The following is a 22,112-nucleotide window of genomic DNA, read 5'->3' on the forward strand; positions in this document are numbered from 1 at the left end:
AGAATGTTCTTATCGTATAAAATTTGAATATTAAATTCTTATAAAATTTATACACAATTTTGCTACGTTATTCTTAGTAGAGCTTTGAAACAAATCTTCAATTAATTAAAAAATATCACGATTAATCTTGGAATTACCAAAAGCTTGTCATAAACGAGCTATAAACAGTGTTAAAGAATGCAATTGACTTTATTACGCTGTTGCTGTTCACTTGTATACTTCAATTAAATGTTATATATTTAATACAAACTCTTACGACAACAATTCTTGTTAAGGTTCTTTATTTTTAAATTTCGCAATGAGCTGTTATTTGAAAAAACTCAGATATTAAACATAAAAGCTTGACTCTTAAGTTTAATATGTTGAAAAGTTGTTTTAGGTTGTCAACTACTACTGCATAAAGAAAGAACTTTTCAACCACTTGTTTGAAGAACTTCAATTATATTCTTATTAGTAGTGCATACCAAAAGCACATCAGAAATGAAATGCGGCTGTCAATCTCAAAGCTTCTTCCTTTCCTTCATTTCTCTTCTCCCTTTGGTTTCAGCGACCAACTTGGCCTTGTCTGTGTCATTGCTCTGAGAAAGTAAGTTATGCCACAAAATGTTGGACGCCATGGATGAACGTCAAACAAAAAAGTATGCATTCCATTATCCCAACTATATTGTTGGGGACAAAGTGTACAACTTTATCAAACTCATCAATACGGGCTCCATTTTTGTTCTTCTGATCTTTTTGGTAGCATCAAATCCAAGCTCAGCAACGCCCTCTCCGTCTCCTTCTCCCATCATTTCCCCCACCAACAATTCTACATGCCCAGTGCCCATGAATTATGTTCAAACAGTCCCTTGGAACTTCTCTTCCTGCCAAAACTTCCAACCCTTGTCAACCCAAAACCAAACAAGCACAAGTTCTTGTTGCAAAACCCTCCTATCCCTCTTTGGGGTAGCACTTGCACAAAACCTCAAGGAAAACTCCCTTTTTCAACTACCCAATCTCCCTACATCTATCTCTTGCCTCCAACACTTCCAATCCAATCTCACATCGCTCTCACTTCCCAACAACCTTGTCTCCTCCTGCTTTGATCCACAACAATTTGTCATCACTCCCAATATCTGTGCTCGGATTCAAAACATGGAAGATTGGCTCACCAGGCTTGGCTCTACACCACAGCTCGACACTGCGTGTAAACCAGACCTTACTGATAGAAACCAATGCAGAGAGTGCGTGGCTGAGGGGGACAAGGTTCAGCAGAAGCTTAGTGCCATTGATGGTAATGAATCACATTCCCAAGATTGCTTTTACTTCACAGCACTTTACATGGCTGGAGTGGCCAATCAGTATGGCCCTGAGAGCAGAGGTGCTTTGTCTTGCGTTTTGATTTTGTTGCTTAATTCACAAGTTGATTCAAGGGATGGCCATCGTGCTCTTAGGTTTGGTTTTTTTGTAGCTTCACTTGCAGTCCTGGTAATCCTGTTGTTAGGAGTAGGGTTGTATTTTTGGTATACCAAGAGAAGAAGTGTCGAAAATTTGCTCGCCTATGCTGATCTACAGGAAGAAAGGTTCAGGCTAAGACTGAGACCAAATACAGTGTTAACTTGGTTTGAAATTGAGAGTCTTGTGAGGGCCACCAATAATTTTTCACCTAAGAATTTCATTGGTAGAGGTGGGTTTGGGATGGTTTACAAGGGCATTCTACCTGATGGCACAATGGTTGCGGTGAAAAGGCTTGAAGAATCCGATTCTCAAGGAGATACTCTGTTCTACAGTGAGGTTGAGATTGTTAGCAACTTGAAGCACCGTAATCTGGTGCCACTAATAGGGTGTTGTTTGGTTGATGAGGGTCACAATCTTGAGTACAGAGGAAGGTATCTAGTTCATGAATATATGCCAAATGGAAGTCTTCAAGACCATCTTTTTCCAACCAAATTAGAGAATCAATATACAACGAAATCCCTGACTTGGACTCAAAGAAAAAGCATAATCTTGGATGTGGCAAATGCATTGGTTTATTTGCACTTTGGAGTTAAACCTGCAGTGTATCACAGAGATATTAAAGCCACCAATATACTACTTGATGCAGATATGAGGGCGAGGGTTGGAGATTTTGGGCTTGTCAAACGGAGTAGTGAAAGTACGTCTCATCTAAATACAATAGTTGCTGGAACTCGTGGATATGTAGCACCTGAATATGCACTCTATGGTCAACTAACTGATAAGAGTGACGTCTACAGCTTTGGTGTGGTTGTTCTTGAGATAATGTGTGGAAGAAAAGCCCTTGAGTTGTCCTCATCAGGGACACCGGTTTTCTTGATCACAGATTGGGTTTGGTCATTAATGAAATCTGGAAACATAGGAGAGGCTTTGGATGCTTCTATGTCTGGAGACGGAAATCATGCTACAAGCATAATGGAGAGATTTTTACTGGTTGGAATTCTTTCTTCTCATGTAGTAGTTGCTTCAAGGCCAACAATTTTGAATGCCTTGAAGATGTTAGAAGGGGATATTGAAATCCCACCAATTCCAGATAGGCCACTGATGCACGGGCACTGTGTTATGTACAATGGAGATTGCTCTGGTATGAGCTCTGGATGTGGGTTTGTGAGCTCATGAAAAGTTAAATGTGAAGTATTAATGAGGGAAGCTGAAGCATGTGCATTGCAAGATACAAAGATGTCATTCTCTTCGAGATAGAGTGCACCTCTTGTTGCAGTTCTTGCTCTGTGGGATATTTCTGACAGATACTTTCCTGAAAGAGATCAAAGGAATTAACGAAAAGTGCAAGACCAAGGTACAACTCTATGGATATGCAGTTATAATTTTGTATTGTAAATGTTAGATGACCTCTTAAACTCTCCTAAACTCAACAGTTCAAGAACAGTTTCATTCATATAGAAGAGTAGAATTTCTAGAGGGAAGGGTAAAATTATCCCATGGTAACCTATTAGTTATATGTTAAGTAGTCTCTTTACATATCCTTATATAGGAACCTTCTCATACCTTTGCACAGTGAGTAGTATTTTGACTCCGAGATGTGTTATAGGATCAACCTTGTAGTAAATGTTAGGGTTAGAGTTCCAAGCTTTATGAATCTGCTGTGTGCCTAATCTTGTTTTAACTTTTCAAATCTCTATATTTTTCTTCCTAATTTTTCCTCTAGAACTACTTAGATATAGACTCGTCCAAATATATTCATAAAACCTCAGAGAAGCCACCCAAGAGGCTTCAACTAAGAAAAGTCCAAAACAGATATACTCATTAGTATCCTAGGACAAGAAAACCATGATCATGAGCTATCCAAAGTATTTTCTCCTATGATGGTTGAATGATTGTTTTTTGTTTTCTACTTAACTCTTATAATCATGGATTTGATTGGATAGGAAGAGTCAGTTTTGGAACTAGTCCTGTATAACTCATTTAATGACTAATAATATAACGCTAATGCTTTAAAGATTTGAAGTGTAATAATACTTTTTCTATCTGGAATATCTCAATCATCATACGAGGTCTTATCAGATTTAAGAAAGTTGGAATCAGGTCCTTCCTTTTTACTGTTTGAAATTTGAAAAATTATTTGAGAATCATTGAAAAAGCCCATTACATAAATTGTACGAAGGGCTAAAATGGGATACTTTTGGACTGTAAAATCAAGTTAAAGGTTTCTTAGAATGTTTCCCCTTTACTTTTATGAAGATAAAACACTTCTTTATGTAATTCCAATGCATTTTCCCATCAGCCTTTTCTCTTTTAACTGTATATTTTTTGTCTTTTGTTTGAGCTGCTTTTTTACTAAAACTTACCCTTTATGGTTTAGGATCTTCCTAATTACGCTCAGCATACCGTGCCTATTTTCTTTCTGTCACAAGAACGGCTATGGTGTGAATCATGTTGTGGTAATGCTACAAAATATGAGGAAAAAACCATTGATCTGTGCAAGAATCCCATAACAAAAGAACCCAAACTGCTGATGAATGTTTTAAGTTTCTGCTTTCTTTCAATGGCCACTTGTTTCCTATCACAGCTTATGATTTTGCAGTCCTTTCTCTCTGCTTTCTGTCAGCGGCCAGACCTTGATTTTTAGGCAAGAAGATTCACAGCATGATTCTTAGATGATAATCAAGAATCAGAATTAATACAATCCCCCAATCAAACCAATGACTTATCTGCTGAAGATTCATCCAGCGAGGACACAGAATCCACGGCCGAATCATGAGCAATAGACAGATGTTGTGCAAGTTGAAATATATCCAAGAAATCTATGATCCTTGCAACTGTTCTTTCGATCCTACCAATACCTGATTGATATATATCCATGACTAAACAAAATATGATAACTACTGAGAGTGCAATGAAGATTTGCACTATCAATACCTGATTGATTTCTAAATTCTTATGGCAATGTATTTTTTATATTTTGGTATATATATAATAGTTAACCATGACTCTGAGAAATTTTGAATCAATTCTTCTGATAGATATTCATGGTTTAGCATGTTATCATTCATTATAGCTGTGTAGCATTGTTCTGCAAACAATTGTATATGATATTTTATATTTATACAGTTATGCACTATAAGAATTCGTCAACTTTTCTTATCCATTCAATTTTTATCATTTCACAACATGCATAATTTGATCACAAAAAGACAATTAGATAATGGTGTGAAGTTCAACATTAGCAATATATCAAAAGTATAATATAACGTGTTATTCTAACTAAAAATAAAGGATACCCTTCTGATAATTGTCTGCCATAATCTGCTTTTATTCGCGCACTAAGTCTTTTCTCTCTGCATATCTGTCTTCATCCCATAATCCCTTCAAATTCCTTTTTCATTCATGCTCAAACAATCTTCTGCTCATTGACTTTCAACAATTTTATTTCTTCTGCTATTCACTCACTCATTCATATTGCTATTTTTTTTTCCACACATTGTTTGTTGCAGATTCATCAATTCGATGACTCAAATTATAATAGAATCATAGTATTATAACTTTTATGATGTAATGATAAATGTTCAATTTAATTAGTAACTAAATTTTATTTGGTTGGTCAAAACATTACTAAGAATATTATATAAATTTTTGTAGGATCTATTTATACAATTTGGAAATTTTATTTTGATTAAAAATAAGACATTTATAGGATATAAGTATTGTTATATTCGATTATGTTGGGTCTATCGATGAGAGGTTCACAGAAAGACACAAACACCAATGATGAAATTTGAGCTCAGTCACATAAGAGATTGACATCACTCTATACTTAAAATCTTAAAGCAATGAGTTAATTAGTCTTTCATCTTTATATAATATTCTACTTTTTCATTTCTATCTAATATAAGATTTATACCCACACTTGGATTCCTAACAAATCACGCATAAAATTTAATTTCATATAATATTAAAATCATGCAAAATTCATTCTATTCTGATTTGTTATTAAAGTTTAATATATCTACTTATAAATGATCTAATAATTGTCATAAGTGTCCTCTCATTGTCAAAAATATTTAGTGTACAATTTTTCAATTTGTCATATGATTTGGTGATGAACTATGGAAAGTGACAATTAGAAGAGTAAGAAATACCCAGCAACAGATCTCAGAAAATGTCAAAGAAAAGAAATCATATATATGATCCAGACAAGTCAAATGTGTGGCCACCAACAAAAACAAATCCAGAAATGAATTGTTATAAATCATCTAAATAAAATGAACATGGTCTTAATTTTTGTGTCAATTATACGTAGAATTAGCCACACACCTAGGAAGCATGATGAGTCAATATCAGAAATAACATCACTAATGTACTTACTTCAATACTCTCAAGAACAACAAAAAATTAAAAAAATTTCATAAAAGAGGAGCAATATCTATGAATATTTGATATGGTTTTGTGCATCCTTAGAATGAGCTAAACTGTGGGGAAAAGCAATTTATGTAAGTGTTGTCCTTTCAGATAGATTAGTTTGATTCTGCTTTGGTGCATTGTCCTTTCATTAAAACTCAACCATTCAAGTGCCTATTCTTAATGTGTGCAATGATTTGGTGAAAATAAATCTACATAACAAAAAATCACAGAAATTTTAAGTCAACCAACCTTGTTAGTGAAAGTATGAACATTATATATAGTCATCACAAAAATATATATTTCATATATTAACCAAAAAAAAAATATTATTTAGGTTGGCTCTATTATTATAATAGCAATTTTATTTGGGAGAAAATAAAATATAAATATAAACATTGTGGATGTATAGCTGTATTTATACTGTAGCATAGTCTTCCGATTAAGGTCTTATCCCTTCTTTTAAGGGATAGTGAGTTAGGCATTGTCGGTATTCACTAGTGATGATGTTTGTTCTTATTTTCACTTAATATATAAAAATAAATAAAACAAGGTTATGGAAGTTATATTAAAATAGTTGAATTAGGTTAATTTCTCAATCATCTCTCTTACATGTTGAATTTTAAGGTAATATTTCGATTGTTTTTCCTCACTCTCAAGCTTTGTAGTGCTTCAAGTTATTGTAAAGAACTAGGTAAAAATAAAAATCTCATTGAAATTTTAGTTTAGTGCATTAATTCTTGAAATTTTATGATATAGAACGACTTGTTGAAGAGATTTTGATCGGATACCTAAAATATTAGAAGATAGAATAGAACTTAATTATATATAGGACAAATTTTTTAAATAAAAAAGATATTAATATTTAGTAATAAAATTTATAATATAATTATTGATTAATAATATTGATTAATATAAATTCAAATATATATATATATATATATATATATATATATATATATATATATATATATATATATATATATATATATATATATATATATAATGGGATGAAAACCAACATTAGTAAAAATGTAATGCAAATTTTAAAACAATGTAGAAAAACATAAGATAGGAGGTAAAAATCTAGAACATTTTAGATAGATAAAAATTTAGAACATTTTATAAAAGTGGTTGTGATTGACATTTTTTAAAATAATCATATAAGTGGAACGAGGTCTATAAATGTCAATGTACACTAACATTTGATGTACACAACTTCAAAATATATTTCTTTTGAGTATTATTTTCACATTCTACTCCATACTATTGAAAATTTTTAAAATGTATGAGTGCAAACATGTAAGAACACACTAGTAAGAGATGAGAAACTACAAAAGGTGGATGGAGTGCTAGAGCTTATGTATCCCAATACAAGAGTCTAGTTAGAAGTCTACTCTATTTGACAACTATAAGTCCAAACATCATGTTCGTTACGCTTCTTTTATCAAGATTCATGCAAAAAGACCAAGTTAAATATATCTTGGTGTAGGCAAAAGAATTTTAAGATATCTACAAAGAACAAAAGAGTTTGATATATGGTATAAATCTAAAAGCAATCCAAGATTGCTTGATTATACCGATAGTGATTGGACAGGGTCAATAAATGATATGAAAAACACCTTGGGCTATGCTTTTTCACTTGAATCAAGAATATTCTCTTAGAGTGTGAAAAAAACAAGTCATAGTTACACCATCAACAATTGAAGTAGAATATGTTGTTGTTTTTGAAGCAACAAGTCAAGTTATGTGGCTTGAGAGATACTCAAAGATATGGGACAAAAATAAAGTGAACCTACTACATTTAACTATGACAATAAATCAACTATTGCAATGACAAAAGATATGGTGTATCATAGTAGAACAAAACATATAACAAATGAATATCATTTCATCATAGAAGTATTGACAGGATACCAAAATTGTATATATTTTTACAAAGGCGTTATCAAGACCAAAGTTTGAATTACTGTACGCTACACATTATGTTTGAAGTTACCGAATTTGCATTAAAGATGAACATTAAAATGTAATACAAATTCTAGAACAATATAGAGAAAAACCTAAAATAAGAGATAAGAATCCATAACATTCTACATTGATAAAAAAATCTAAAACATTCTATTTATTGTGTATAACATTTTCCACAATAAAATAAGATCTATAAATGTCCTACACTAATTTGATGTACACAACTACAAAATATATTTTAAAAACTACTTTCACATTCTATTTCATACTACTTTCTTTATGTCGTCAATTATTCTTTTAACTACTTCAAAATACTTAACAATAATTAATTGCTCATTAATATTTCCTAGTTTATAATTTATTTCTTAATTTAAAATTTATAAAAAAAAAACTTCCAAGGAATCCTCATTAATTAGTATTTCTTTTTCAGCACTTGATATATTTCTCTACCTTTACATCATATATCAGTTTCTCTTTCTTGAATCTTTTTTCACTCCAACCCTTGTCTTCTTCAGCCTCACACTCCCCATTTTTGTAGTTTACCTTGAACATGCTCCTTTAATTTAACACTCAAACTCATATGTTGGGTGGAAAAGGAGAAAAAAATCTTTTCTCTCCATTACTGTGATCTTGCAGAACTCTATCATTCATTTATTTTTCCAGAAATGAACTACGTGCCACTCTATTTAAGACTACCAAAATAGAAAAGATGCAATGTGATGGTGAAAGAGAAAATAAAATAAGGAGGCAAACAAATAGAAGCAGTTTGCAAGAAAAATCAAAACAGAAGAATGAGAAGCAGAATCTCAGTCAAAGTAGTCAAACTTTTGTGTCCAATAGTAGCACAACTGAAACCTCCTTGATGGAATAATAACAAAAGGATATTTTTAATAATGCATATTTTTAAGAGTTCTATATGTGATCCACACAGTACTATATATTCTCAAAAATGGTTTCTTTTGATTTTCCTCTTTCTCTCTCTTAACATTTGTTGAATAGAGACCCTTTCACAATATAAAGTAACAACAGCAGATTCCCAATCATCCTCTCCACTCTATAGGAAACAGCCATAATTGCACCCAACAGTAACTTTCACCATAAAAAGTTAGAACCCTCTAAGCTACCCACTTCATTGATTGCTTCATCTCTTTTCAACTTAATCTTCCAATTATATAAACCTATCAATCTCCATCAACTTCCCTTCAACCACACTTCCTTTTTCTTCTTCCAACCTTTCATCATGAGTACTACTTCTTCCTGCACAAACTCTTCTGTCAATGGCTTCTACAACTTCCTCACTAAAGGACTCAATGAGCTTCATCAATCCTTCCTCTCCCATCACTTCATGTCAATCCAATTCATTTCACAGGTTCTCTCATCCCTCCAATCCTTCCACTCCAAGTTAACCATTTTCATCCAAAGACTCTGCTTGCCAGTTGGAGGCAAATGGCTCGATGAATACATGGATGAAAGCTCAAGGCTTTGGGATATCTGTCATGTTCTCAAATCAGCCATTTATGGTATAGAGAACTATTCCTCAACTGCCTCCAATATAACCTCCTTAGTCGATGGCTACCATCATTTCACTCCAGAGCTTTCACATCAGGTTGGTATACACACACACCCCTCAAATTCTGTACCAAACTTTTAGTCAAAAAGCTTAGTCTTTCACACAACTAAATCAAGTTTTCTTTTTTATTTTTACTATCAGTTTCTCCAAATCTAACACTGTGTTTGGTGTAAACTTCCACGTTTTTATTAGGCTGAATTGATGTGATTCTTTGCTTTCTGATAGTTTCAAACAACATGAACTAGGTTCTTCTGACACACACACACGCATATATATATATCGCAGGTGGTCAGGGCCATAAATGTTTGTCAAAGGGAGAGTCTAGGATTGGTGGAGGAAAACAAAAGCATGATGGAAACAAGAATTCAGGCATTGTCTCAATGCCTAAATCAGAACATGTGTATGGAATCAAAGCTAAACGAGTTCAATGGTTTCCGAGGAGTACTTTGTGCAATGAGGAGTGTTAGCTCATTGCTTCTCATGATTTTGCTATGTGGAGTTGCATATTGTTGGTCTTCCTCGTGCTTTGAGCAACAAGGGTATGAAGGGCACATGGTTTTCGGATCAGGTTTTGTGGTTTCCATGGCAAGATTGCAGCAGAAAGTTGCACAGGAGATTGAGCACAGTAATGGGCAGCCAGGGATTCTGCTGCTTGAATTTCAACAAGCAAAGATTGCAATGGAGGAATTGAAAATGGAGTTGGAGAGAATGGTGGGCTATGATGCAGAGTGTGAGATCCAATCAAAAGTTGACAACTTGAAACGTTGCTTTGGGTTGTTGAGATGTGGGGTTGAGACTATAACAGGGCAACTTGATGATTTCTTTGATGAAATTGTGGAAGGAAGGAAGAAGCTTTTGGATATGTGTAGTCATAAGTAGTACATATGTATATAATTAATTTTCTTCAATGAAGCCATAGCAAAGTGGAAGAATATTTGAGGACAAGGGAAAATAAAATAAAATAAAAAAAAAATGTTGAAAAATGGAAGCAATGTCATAATTTTTTTTTTCTATTTGCTGATTTGATAGGGAATTAATTTACAAGGTGGCTTTGGTGTTGAGGCCTTGAAGAAGCTTTTCCAATGAAAACAAAAAGCAGAGATAAAGAAATGCAAAAGGGAATGTGATACTTGCTTTGAAGTGAAGCTACATATCTACATATCACTCTTGTCATACATGAAAAACCAGAATTTTAAGATGCCAATGCCTTCAAGTCAGAGAAACCTCTTTCTATGCAGAGGTGTAGTATTCTTTTCATGTATTGTAAGCATGGAAGAAATTTCAAACATATAGTTTCTTAATAAAAAATTGATGCTTTTTCTTCATCAATGGAGGATCTTTTGTCTATGATAACTAGGAATCCATATGCTTGTACTATATATATATATATCTTTGTGTGAGAGAATTCCCACTCAATATCCCAATATTGAATATATTTTGTATATCCTGTGATATTTTCACTGTATTGCACAGTTTCATCTGCAATCTTATATCAGTAACAAATGTTTCATAGCAGACATAAAACACAAGAGATCTTTAATATCATATCCAACCTAGGACTTTAAAATATTAAATATATGAGTTAATGTCATTGTTCTAATCAAGGTGACACTTTTTTTATTTACACTTGCACAAGATTTTATCAATAGATCTAACAAACTTTTCAACCTAATTAAATTCTTTAATATTTTTATCTTTAGTTTTGATGATATCGTTTATTATATTGGAGGTGTTATTTCTTTTAAAACTCAGAATTTTTGTTATGATTTTATTCTTAATAAGGGTAGGAAAGAATTGAAATAAAAATATGTATTTAAATTATTTTGTATTTTGATTTTTAAAATAATATGAAATTATTAAATGTAGCACATTTTTATCTCTGTGTTTAGTTTATAATTATTTATAATTTGATAAGTTTTTTATAAAAAAATTAATTAAAGAGATAAATTTTTCAATAAAAATAACGGTATATCTGACATGGTTAAGAGTAAGAGAAAAAAAGTTAGTCCTACAAAGGCTAAAAAGCTAAAAATATAGTATGTGAAATGTATCTTTGAAAAAAGGTCTCTTTTTCCAAGGGTGGTTGATAACTCAACAACAAGAACAGATCTTCCTCAGTTAAAGTAAAATTGATTGTCTGGGAAAAGAAGAAAGTAGATATGATAATGATTTATAACATACAAAATAGGATTGTGCTGCCTCCTAGCTCGACAAAGGGAGAACCTTAAACAATATATTTATATTTTAATCAAATAATACCAACCTTTTCTTTTCTATATCTAATTTTCTATCCATCAATTTATTTACTATTACTAATTTAATACTGTCACCAAAACCAATTCTAATTTCTTCTCTAGATTTACCTTTTCAAAGTCTAGTGGGTTTACTTGCAGGAAAAATAATCCAAATATATGATATTAATAAATGACTTAATTAGGTTTCATTTGAGTGTCTCAAATAGTATTAGTATACAATATATTGCTATTACCATAATGATCAAAAGTCAGATCTTATGATACTTTATATATTTTAGTTAATTGTTTGATTAGAAATTTGAAGAAAATATAGAAAGTAGGAAAAGAAGATTGGGTTAAAGATAAGATAAAATAAAAAGAAAAATGAAGCATGGAAGAATGGATATGACATATTCTCTTATTATTATGATGTGTTATGAGAAAGAGATGCAAGCATAATCCCCTTAATGTGGAGTCTAAGATTCATTTTTTTGTGAACAATACGCTTGTCTTTATCAATAGGAGTCACTATCATAGCCACGTAGCTTGAAAATTTGCAAAAAGTGTGCTTCATTTCTGCTGTAAAATTAGGAGAATTGGTAAGTGAAAAATACATTGTATGTGCCAAAGGAAATTGACGTTTCACATGTCCTCACAAAGTGTATCACCACCTTCTTCTCTTTTTTCCTTGTTTCCTTTTCTTACTATATTATTTAAAAGGTTTAATGGGTTCTTTTGTTTCCGGTTTGGTTGAAGTGTGTTGAATTCGTCTCTTTTTAAAAAAATGTCAATTTGATCTCCTTTTTAAAACAATGTCAATTTTGTCTCCTTATAGAAAAAATTTGTGTCAATCAAGTCATCTCCGTTAAAAATCATTGTTTTCAAAACTCACTTTATCCACTGCAAAATCAAGGATCGGATACATAAAGTGGTTATTATTCAAAACTCATTTTAAGTTTTTAACACCATTAATTTGTATTTAAGGGAAATGACTTGATTGATACAAATTTTTTCTATATGGGAACGAAATTGATATTTTTTTAAAAGAAGAACGAATTTGACACACTTCAACCAAACTGACGACAAAAGAAGCAATTAAACCTATTTAAAATATAGAAAGTAAATATCCAAAGAAATTGAAAACAGAAAAAAGGTTAAATTATTGTAGATTCAGCACCTGCAGAAAGATAGAGACAGGTGATGCAGTGAGCACAGACATCATAGTTCAATTCCAATCTGTGCTATGAAGACATAACATACCATAATATTAGAGGGTAGAAAACAAACACATCAACCTTGTACCATGTCAATAAAAATCTACAATTCAACTTTGTCGTAAACCTAAATATTATACATAGATACAACCAAAAAATTGGCCTTTACTTTGGAAAAAAAAAGTGTACCAAAACAATCTAATTTATCATCATCCACAAAAATGAATACATATAATTTTCCTCTATTCTCCTACCAAACCCTGCTATAGATTTGGACTGCAAGCAACAGGTTTGGTTTTTGCTTCGTTCACAATGTTCATGATTTCTTCTATACTTTGAACACAATATTTTGTATTTTCTTCATTGTAGTGAACATAGTGAGCCCCTTCTTTTAACTCCTCAGGCAAGTTCTTCAAAAACCATGGATGTGACTTGATTTCCTTCATGGTGATTCTCTATAACATAATTACAAAGCAGAGTTACAACATACGCTTAGTATTACAGTATATCATGCAACAGTGTTCTTTTTCTTTACAAATGTATGACTATGTTCATGCTCATATACATACCTTTGATGGATTTGCCACAAAAATACGAGATATCAGATTTTTGCTGTCTTCGCTTAAAACATTGTCGGGGAACTCGTATTGAACAGCCCAAACTCTCTGCGTAAGAGTATACATAGAAAATCATAAAGATGAATCTATCAGCAAAGATCATTATAAAACATTAATGTAAGCATATTAAAAAAATTTACACCAGTTTTCAATCACAAACTGTGTATAGAAAGTGATGGATCTTTCAAGATAAATCATCAGAGAAAAATACTTAAATCTAATGATTCATTTTCTCATTTCTGTAAAATATGTAATTTAAACTGTACTTAAATTCTTAACGTAAAAATTTTACAATAATAAATGGGAATTAAACTGAAAAAATAAAGGAAATTACCTGAACCATTTTTTTGAGATTTTGACGATCACTTTTGTCCTCAAATGGCAATGTTCCTACAAGCATTGTATAAAGAATTACTCCACAGGACCAAACATCTGCCAACTGAGCAAGTAGAAAACAAACACATTAGCCAAAAACTGAACAGAAATGATGCATTTTAAGTGCTACATACTTGACATTGTAATTTAAATAAACAAGTGACGGCTGAACATGAATCTTTTATTCTTTTTCATGATCTAATGTTAGAAGCTAGCTCTTATTACCTTTCCATCATAATCTTTCCCAGAAATGATCTCTGGTGCAATATAGGCTGGAGTTCCAACCCTTGAATGAGTCCTCGAATGAAGTAGAGTTGACTACAAAATTAAACATTATCAGAAGCAGAAATTAGTATCTAACACTGCATTTAATCAATTCTGTGTTCAAAGCATTCAATGTTGTATACATGAACTTCATGATCCAACCTTAGAATAGCCAAAATCACAAATTTTAAGACGATTTGCAGGACTTCCATCCAACAAGGTATTCTCCAACTTCAAGTCTCGATGACATATTTCCTACAGAAGAAGGCAAAAAAAGAAAAAATCATATTGCTACTAACACACACTGAAAAGAAAGCAATCCATTCTCAGATTAATATGCATTTCATATACCATGTCGTGACAGTAACTAACTCCTGCAATCAACTGCTGGAAGAAATATCTAGCCTGAAATATTTACCAGTCACAAGAAGAATCAGAACAAATTAGATAGTGTTTGAATAAACTCTTTGAATAATTAAGTATGTTAAAAGTTAAGATTGAGTTAAATTTAAAAACTCATTTTCTAATGAATAATACAATGACTAATTGTTTAAAATTGTATGTTCTTTTAAGATAGGTTAAAATTTGAAATCTAAAAATGATTTTAAGTCTCACGTTAAAATAAGAAAAATAAATAATATAACATACTTTGTCTTCTTTGATTCTTCCTTGGTAAAGAACTTGGTAAAACAATTCTCCACCAGCTGCATACTCCATAACTAATGCAAGATGTGTTGGAGTCAGAGCTACCTGCAAAATTCAATTTCTTCTTAATATCTAAAAATATAAGATTGGTTTAAAAGAGACGATGAAAGAAGTTATGAGTTCAATTTTCATACTAACAAATACTAATAATTACCATTATTCATCTAAAAACAATTAATACAAGTTTTTACATAATTAACAAAACTAAAATCGTGATAAATATCATTTTGAAAATACCTATTATAAAAATCAGTAAAATTGCTTTTCATTAAGCTAGCCATTTGAACATAATAATGTAGTATAGTATCAAGAAAGAGTGGTTAACGGGCTAATTATCACCTATTGAAAACCTAAAAGCTGTTCAAAGATTATGAAACATACTCTTCATTGTATTTTCTCTACTTTTATAGTTACCTAAAATACAAATATTGATGGAAAATAAAATGGTTTGATATGAATATGAAATTGGTCTAACTTTATTTATTATATATAACTATACATATTTTATGATTGTGTAATAAACTAATAATAAAATTTCTTTCTTTAATATAGTGTTATTATATATTTAAATAAACATGTGTCTATAATTACATTAATTAATTTATACTAATAGAAGTCAAAGCATGTAAATTAAAGCTCTTACAACTAAAGGGGATCATACCTCTTTGAACTGAACAATATTGGGATGACGAAGAGATCTATGGTTTATGATTTCTCTTGCCACCGTTTCATCAATCTGCCAAAGGTATAAATCCGTTTATAAATGAAAATTAAATTATATGCAAATACATGTTTAAAATATTAACTTCTTGGATAATTATATTTAGACAACATTTTTTTAACAACATTTGAATATTGATTACGTGTCAATATGTGATTGGTCAAAAGTTACTCCACAATAATGTTTATGATTATTATTATTGATTATGGAGTAACTTTTGATCCATTACATATTAACACCTAATCAATGTTCAATTGTGAAAAAAATGTTGTCTAAATATCATTATCCTAACTTCTTATCATAGTAAATTTTATCCACTAAATATATGATATTTTCGCTCATGCCCTATTTTTTTAGAATAAAAATATATTCAATGTTTTTCTCAATTAAAAGTTACCCTACATTTAAAAAAAAAAAACTACCTCTTAAAATTAAAAAATAGCTCAAGCTATTACCAACACACGACATATAAATGTTTGACATCCTTTCTAATATGCAAAATATTCTTTTCAATAAATTACATGTAGAGATTTCATTAAAAAAAATCATTCTCAGCCAATTGTTTCTTGTAAAACATATTTTCCAATAAATTATAATATTTCTCAATAATGAAAAGTTTCATCATAGACTATAATACATTTATTGAAAAGACATTTTTATAATGTGACAAAATATTTTTGTAATTTATTCTAAAGAAGAATCATAATGTTTTATTATTTTATAATAACCTATCCAAAACCAAATTATGTTTTTTAACATTTTATATGAAAACAAAAAACTAAACAATCCTGGGTTGGAAATCGATTCCATATATAATAGAATTGAACATTGAAACTGTAAAACCCTAAATTATAAAAAAAGGAAGATGATTGTTGAAAGAAAATAAAAGTGCAGGAGTGAGAGTGTACCGTAAGGTCCCGTGGGATGAACTTTACAGCAACATGTTCTTTGGTCTCTCTGTGACGCATGAGTTTCACCACTGCTACTTTTCCAATCCCTACGTTCTCTTCCACCAACTCGTATTTCTCCATTCTCTTCCTCCTTCTAATTCACACTTTTCAATTTAAATCAGATTTATGATATCAATTAACAAATATATAGAAATGTTTAAGATATAAGGTTTTATCTTCTAAATCATAAAGATAAATTAAATTATTTAAATAATTAAAGATAAGATTTTTTAAATCCAGAAACAATTATTTTTAAACAGTTTAGTTATTTATATATTACTAGTATATTCAAGATGAGAATCTATCAATTGAAAAAATATATCAATTTGATTTTGTAGTAATTTTTATTTTATGTATTTTAGTAAAAAATCATGGACTGATTTGAAGGGTTTTTTTAATATTTAATAATACTTGGACTATTTAGTTACTTTTAAGAGAAAATCTAAAGATAAACTTATTGTTTATTTTAATTAATCATTTACTGAATGATTATATTACAATCCTGGTTTTAGAAAAATCAGAACTAATAGTGTAATCGTATCATATCATACATAATTCAATTTGTCAAGTTCTAATAAATAATTAACGTAATTCGTATTTTCCAAAATTATTTTTCTTTTGATAAAAAAAAAGTAATATTACTTCATTAAAAGTCATCTCTCTCTCTCTCTCTCTCTCTCTCTCTCTCTCTCTCTATATATATATATATATATATATATATATATATATATATATATATATATATATATATATATTATTTAAAATCTTATACACTGTCAGTCTGTAATGGCTAAATTTATTTTTTTAAAGGAAATGACTTTTGAGGGATTTAATGGTTACTAGTTGAAATTATATGTAGTTTTGAATGTGATTGAAACCGTAAATTTTTCAGGAAAAACTCGTTAGTTTATATAAGCGCAATTTCTATCACGTAATTTTATTTTAAGGATTTAAAATTTGATATTTATATTAATTTCAATGTTATATATTTAGAAAAAAGATTTATGTCTAAAAATTTAAAATTTAAAGCACGCGTAATACAACTATACTTTTTATTTTACTAAGTTTTCTTTTATTTACGTTGTACAGTTGTTATGAATTATTAATAAAGGTAAAATAGAGATAAGATTTATATAAACGAAATGAGAAAATTTGTATTGTTATAGATTAGAGAAAATTATATATAGTTTATTTATTTATTAAATAACAAGTTGTATGAAGTAGAACAATGAAAATAAAATGTAATTCTCATGCACTGTCAATGCAAATATTATAATATTATTAAATAATTAAATTAATTTAGATGTAATTATAGATAGTTAACAAAATTAAAAATCTTATTATACATAAGAATCTATGATTAGACAAGAGTATTAACAAATTTGGCAATATTTTAAGTTAAATATTAAAAAAAAATTCTTAAGAAGTTAAAAGTATTTTTTAAAAATTTATAATATATCGTATTCATTTCTAATAAACAAACGAATCTAAGATTTTTCTTTTATTTATGGAACCAAACGACTTTTGAGGCATTAAGTAGTTAGAATGACTTTATATAATTAGAATTGAATAAAAGTGGTGGTAATTTAAAAAACAATCTTAAACATAATAAGATCTTATATTAAAAGATATATTTTTTTTAAATCTTCAATATGATAAAAAAAAATCCACATTTTAAAGCCACTTCTACTAAAGAAAAATTTATTTTAGAATCTACAAAAGTTATTTAATATTTTAGAGTAAACATTTATCATTTAAAGAAATCTTAACAAACTTTATTCTTTATGTGGTAGGGAGAGACCTACCAAAAAGCAACGCAAGATCTTAGAAACAAATTAAAAAGAATTTTTTTTTTCCAAGATTGATAAAATAAACATATAAAATTGAATTTAATAATGAATAAATCATAATAATTTTACTTTTAAAAACAAAATCATTTATATGATAATATGGTGGATCAATCCAATGTTTTCTAATATTCTCTATCAATTTATTTAAGATAGAAAAAACTATTTGATTCTAAATATCAATAAGTTATACCCTATTATGCTCTCTATATGTTTCTCTCCCAATTAGTTTATCCATTAACTTCAAAATTTCAAGAAAAATACTTTGAAATTTATAATTATGTTTATTTAAGTTTTCTATTTTTTAAATATTTTGTTGAGATATGTCAATGCAAATTTAAAAAAAAAAAAATACTTTTTTTCTTCAAATACATAAGATAAAATGTATTTTTTGTCTCCTGAAATTTAGATATTTTCTTTCTCTTGGGTCTAATTTTCATTAAAAGATCATATAAACTAAATATACAATTTATAAAGATATAAATTTTGAATACAATATTAAATTCAAATTAAATCGAACTTAACATTTCACAGTTTGATTTGGATAAGTGTTTATCAACTAATTATTTATTCATTTTGGATTTTTATCGCAACACTTTTTTCCAGCCCATTATATAATAGATTAATCACACTCGTATTATTATTATAGGTTTAAACCTCTTTTTGTTCCCTAAATTATAAACGGATGTTCAGTTTAGTCCTCATTTTTAAAAATGTAAATCTTTGGTTCTTAAGTTATAAAAAATATATCAAATTAGTCCTTTTTTGACTTGAAATAATGTTTTTGATTGTTTCTTAACAACTGCTACATCTTTAGATTGCTCTGATTTGTTTATTAATAATAACAACACTTTAAATTGTTCTTTGTACTTTGACCATGAACATCAAAAAAGGACTTATTTGATACATTTTTTTATAACTTAGGAATCAAAAGTTTACATTTTTAAAAGTGGGAACTAAACTGAACATCCGCTCATTACTTAGGGACAAAAAAAGGATTATTATATTGTGAATGAATCAACGAGTTTTTGCATAAATAAAAATTAAACACGACTTCTTCTTCTTTTACAAGCATGGTTCTGCAATATGTAATCTGATCTCATTATTTTAACTTAATAATTTAAATACTTCTTATATTAACTTAATGTAAATAATAAAACTTTGATTACAATAAAAACAAGAGGCTACAATTAAATTAGTTTTGCAATTTATCTTCACTTATAATCTCTTAAATAGTTTTGTGTTTACTAGTTCTTTTCAAAATAAAGTGTATACAAATATTTATTTTCTTAAATATTAAAGAAGATATGGAAAATTTGATGATGATTTGTATTTACTTTAGTAATTTCATTAATATTTAATTCTGTACTAATTGTTACCATTAACAAACTTACTTCAATAACATTTAGTGTAAATGATTAAATATTAATTATTTGTATCGAATATTAAAATGTTGATTTAGACAGTTTGAAAAAAAAATGGTTAGTTTGTTATAATATAGAGATTAAGTCTAATATTAGATTTTAGTTCATTATATTTCATATTGTTATTTAAGTGCATACTTCATCACGTTACAACTTTCACTTCATGTATTTTGAAAACTAATGTAAAATTTTGTTAAAATCTTGTCAAATTTAAGAGCATAGAATTAATGCATATGTATAAATGAATTATAAAAAATATTTGTATTATATAGATAAGACTACACCTTAAATTATAGAAATGATAATTATATTGTATTTTACTTATGATGACGAAAGATTTTAGCATACTTAACATCATATTAATTAGTAAAAAAAACATGAAAAAGGAGTTGATGAGTTTATAATTTGTTCGCAGTGGAAAACATATTAACTTATTATTCATATGTTCGTTTTTTAAATCAAAGTACCATGAACTTGGAGATATATGTGATTTTTTATTTATTGTTGAGATTCTCAAGAATTATATAAAATAGACATATAACATGAGGAAATCTTGTACATGACAACTACGTCACAAAGAATAAATGTTACTCAAGAGGTATATGATTTTTTAGAGAAAAAGATACATGATATTGGAGAATAACATTTTGAAAGATCACAAGTATTTGGTTCTTCGAAATTTGATTTGCAACAACCATTGTATTCATAATACGCTAAATACACAAGATTGTTAGTTGTGTTAGTATTATTCAATTTAAGTGTAGTAAATGGATGGATGAATGGATAAAGGTTTCACATAATTATTCATGAGTTTTGAGAATGTGACACATTACAAGTAATAGTATCATGACATACTTTTACGTTCATTTGACAGAGAACAAAAAGGTAAAATAGTCATAAAATGTAAATTTTTGTATTTTTTCAAGAAAGAACAGAGTAAAAAGTAAGAAATGATAATATCAAATGAATGTAAAAAATTTAAGTGTGTCAAACAAATCATTATTCGACACATTACATAATAGTTATTATCAGACACATTACATATTAGTTATTATCAGGTCCAGAACCGTTTGGTTTGCAGGGAACTAATCTCTCCCTTTCAAACCGATTATGGATGCATCAACCTTTTTTTTGTAAATTAATTTCAACTCATCAAATCTTTACCTTGTATTACTTTTAATCATTAGGAAAAATGTGTAATATTTAATGTTTATCTATTAAAACTTTTTTTTATCTATCGCATCTATCAAATCTTTTATAAATTTTTAAAAACTTTTCTTTTAAATTTATTCACTTTCATATCTTTGTCCTTTAAAATAAACAATACTACAGTTCTTTCTCTATCTTTTCAAATCTATTTATTCACTTAGAATCAAATTCATCTCTCAATGTAAAAGTAATAGTAGACCAAATAAAATCAATTATAAAAAAGTTAGAGAATATGGTAAAAACAAATATGGTAAAAACAATATTCAGTGAAATTTATAATTATCATTATATTTTGAGTTCATTTTTAGTAAGATATTCAATGAAAGATTTTGTATAACTATCAAATTTTAAGAAAACTTCTCCCTTCATCTGGCACCTCCAAATACTATATATACCCTTTCATTTAAAAAAAAAAGAAGAAGCAAAGATTCACGGGAGTGGTAACGAGTAAGTAATGATAGCTTTCATTTTTTACCAACCAATAATAATTGAACTCTTATATAAATTTGTACCTCTATTGCATTAGTGCAGAAATGACTTTAGACGTCTGTTATTTTAGGCTTTTAACGTCTGATCTCTATCTGACGCTTATACGGATGACATTAATGAGACGTTAGACCCTTTAGGTTAGACGTCTCTATAGACGTCAGACCTATATAAGTCAGACGTCTATATAGACGTCCGATCCATATAGGTCAAACGTCTCTAAGGTTGCTCCTAGCTGATGGTGATTTGAGTTTACAACTTTATATTTTAGTTGAAGAGAATGTATTATATATTTTTTTATTGGATGGTTTTATAAACGTAGTGGAGGGAATTGGAGAGTGCAAAATGCAAGAAATCATTGCCCAAGGACACGAGAATAACTAAGCCAAAACCCAACAAAAATGCATTTTAATCTTTTCAAATGAAAGATAATGCATCAAAGAGTGATGTAATCGAAATAAAACTAATTTAAAACGGTGCAAAAGTGAGAAAATAAACCTGAAAAGTGTAACCCATAGAGAGAAAATGCGACGAAGATGATGAACAATGAGTGCACATAACCAGCAATTAATCGGTTCAAATGAAAGATAATGCATCAAAGAGTGATGTAATTGGAGTAAAACTAATTTAAAACGGTGCAAAAATGAGAAAACGAACCTGAAAAACGTAACCCAT

At 29.2% G+C, this 22,112-nt stretch overlaps 3 protein-coding genes across 5 annotated transcripts; 2 read left to right on the top strand and 1 right to left on the bottom strand.

Moving 5' to 3' along the window:
* The first annotated feature begins 104 nt into the window (after positions 1–104).
* LOC106765729 (probable receptor-like protein kinase At1g11050) lies at positions 105–4,442 on the top strand. Of its 3 annotated transcripts, none has more exons than XM_014650440.2 (2): positions 105–2,791; positions 3,815–4,442. In XM_014650440.2, the coding sequence occupies exon 1, from the start codon at positions 604–606 to the stop codon at positions 2,611–2,613; it is 2,010 nt and encodes a 669-aa protein (XP_014505926.1). In that variant the 5' UTR covers positions 105–603; the 3' UTR covers positions 2,614–2,791; positions 3,815–4,442. The 3 variants fall into 3 exon arrangements, with proteins under 3 accessions (XP_014505926.1, XP_014505927.1, XP_014505928.1); XM_014650441.2 differs by having other exon boundaries at positions 4,037–4,442; XM_014650442.2 differs by having other exon boundaries at positions 4,061–4,442.
* Positions 4,443–8,824: 4,382 nt separating this feature from the next.
* Positions 8,825–10,270, top strand: LOC106766449. The gene is made up of 2 exons (XM_014651177.2): positions 8,825–9,427; positions 9,677–10,270. The coding sequence occupies exons 1-2, from the start codon at positions 9,062–9,064 to the stop codon at positions 10,268–10,270; spliced, it is 960 nt and encodes a 319-aa protein (XP_014506663.1). The 5' UTR covers positions 8,825–9,061.
* A 2,767-nt stretch (positions 10,271–13,037) lies between these two features.
* Positions 13,038–16,552, bottom strand: LOC106766451 (serine/threonine-protein kinase SRK2A). The gene is given in 10 exon segments (XM_014651178.1): positions 13,038–13,115; positions 13,118–13,294; positions 13,409–13,504; positions 13,791–13,895; positions 14,057–14,149; positions 14,258–14,350; positions 14,447–14,500; positions 14,744–14,845; positions 15,462–15,536; positions 16,430–16,552. Coding segments are annotated over 10 exon segments (996 nt in total).
* Positions 16,553–22,112: the final 5,560 nt, after the last annotated feature.

The sequence above is a fragment of the Vigna radiata genome, chromosome 7 (genome assembly GCF_000741045.1).
Source record: "Vigna radiata var. radiata cultivar VC1973A chromosome 7, Vradiata_ver6, whole genome shotgun sequence".
In the NCBI taxonomy this organism is placed as follows: Eukaryota; Viridiplantae; Streptophyta; class Magnoliopsida; order Fabales; family Fabaceae; genus Vigna; species Vigna radiata.

What these genes read in the sequence shown, in the direction of transcription:
- LOC106765729 (XM_014650440.2), top strand. Translation starts at nt 604, where the DNA reads ATGTTGGACGCCATGGATGAACGTCAAACAAAAAAGTATGCATTCCAT.
- LOC106766449 (XM_014651177.2), top strand. Translation starts at nt 9,062, where the DNA reads ATGAGTACTACTTCTTCCTGCACAAACTCTTCTGTCAATGGCTTCTAC. An exon ending in CTCCAGAGCTTTCACATCAG is followed by an intron (nt 9,428 to 9,676) that starts GTTGGTATACAC and finishes TATATATCGCAG; the next exon opens with GTGGTCAGGGCCATAAATGT.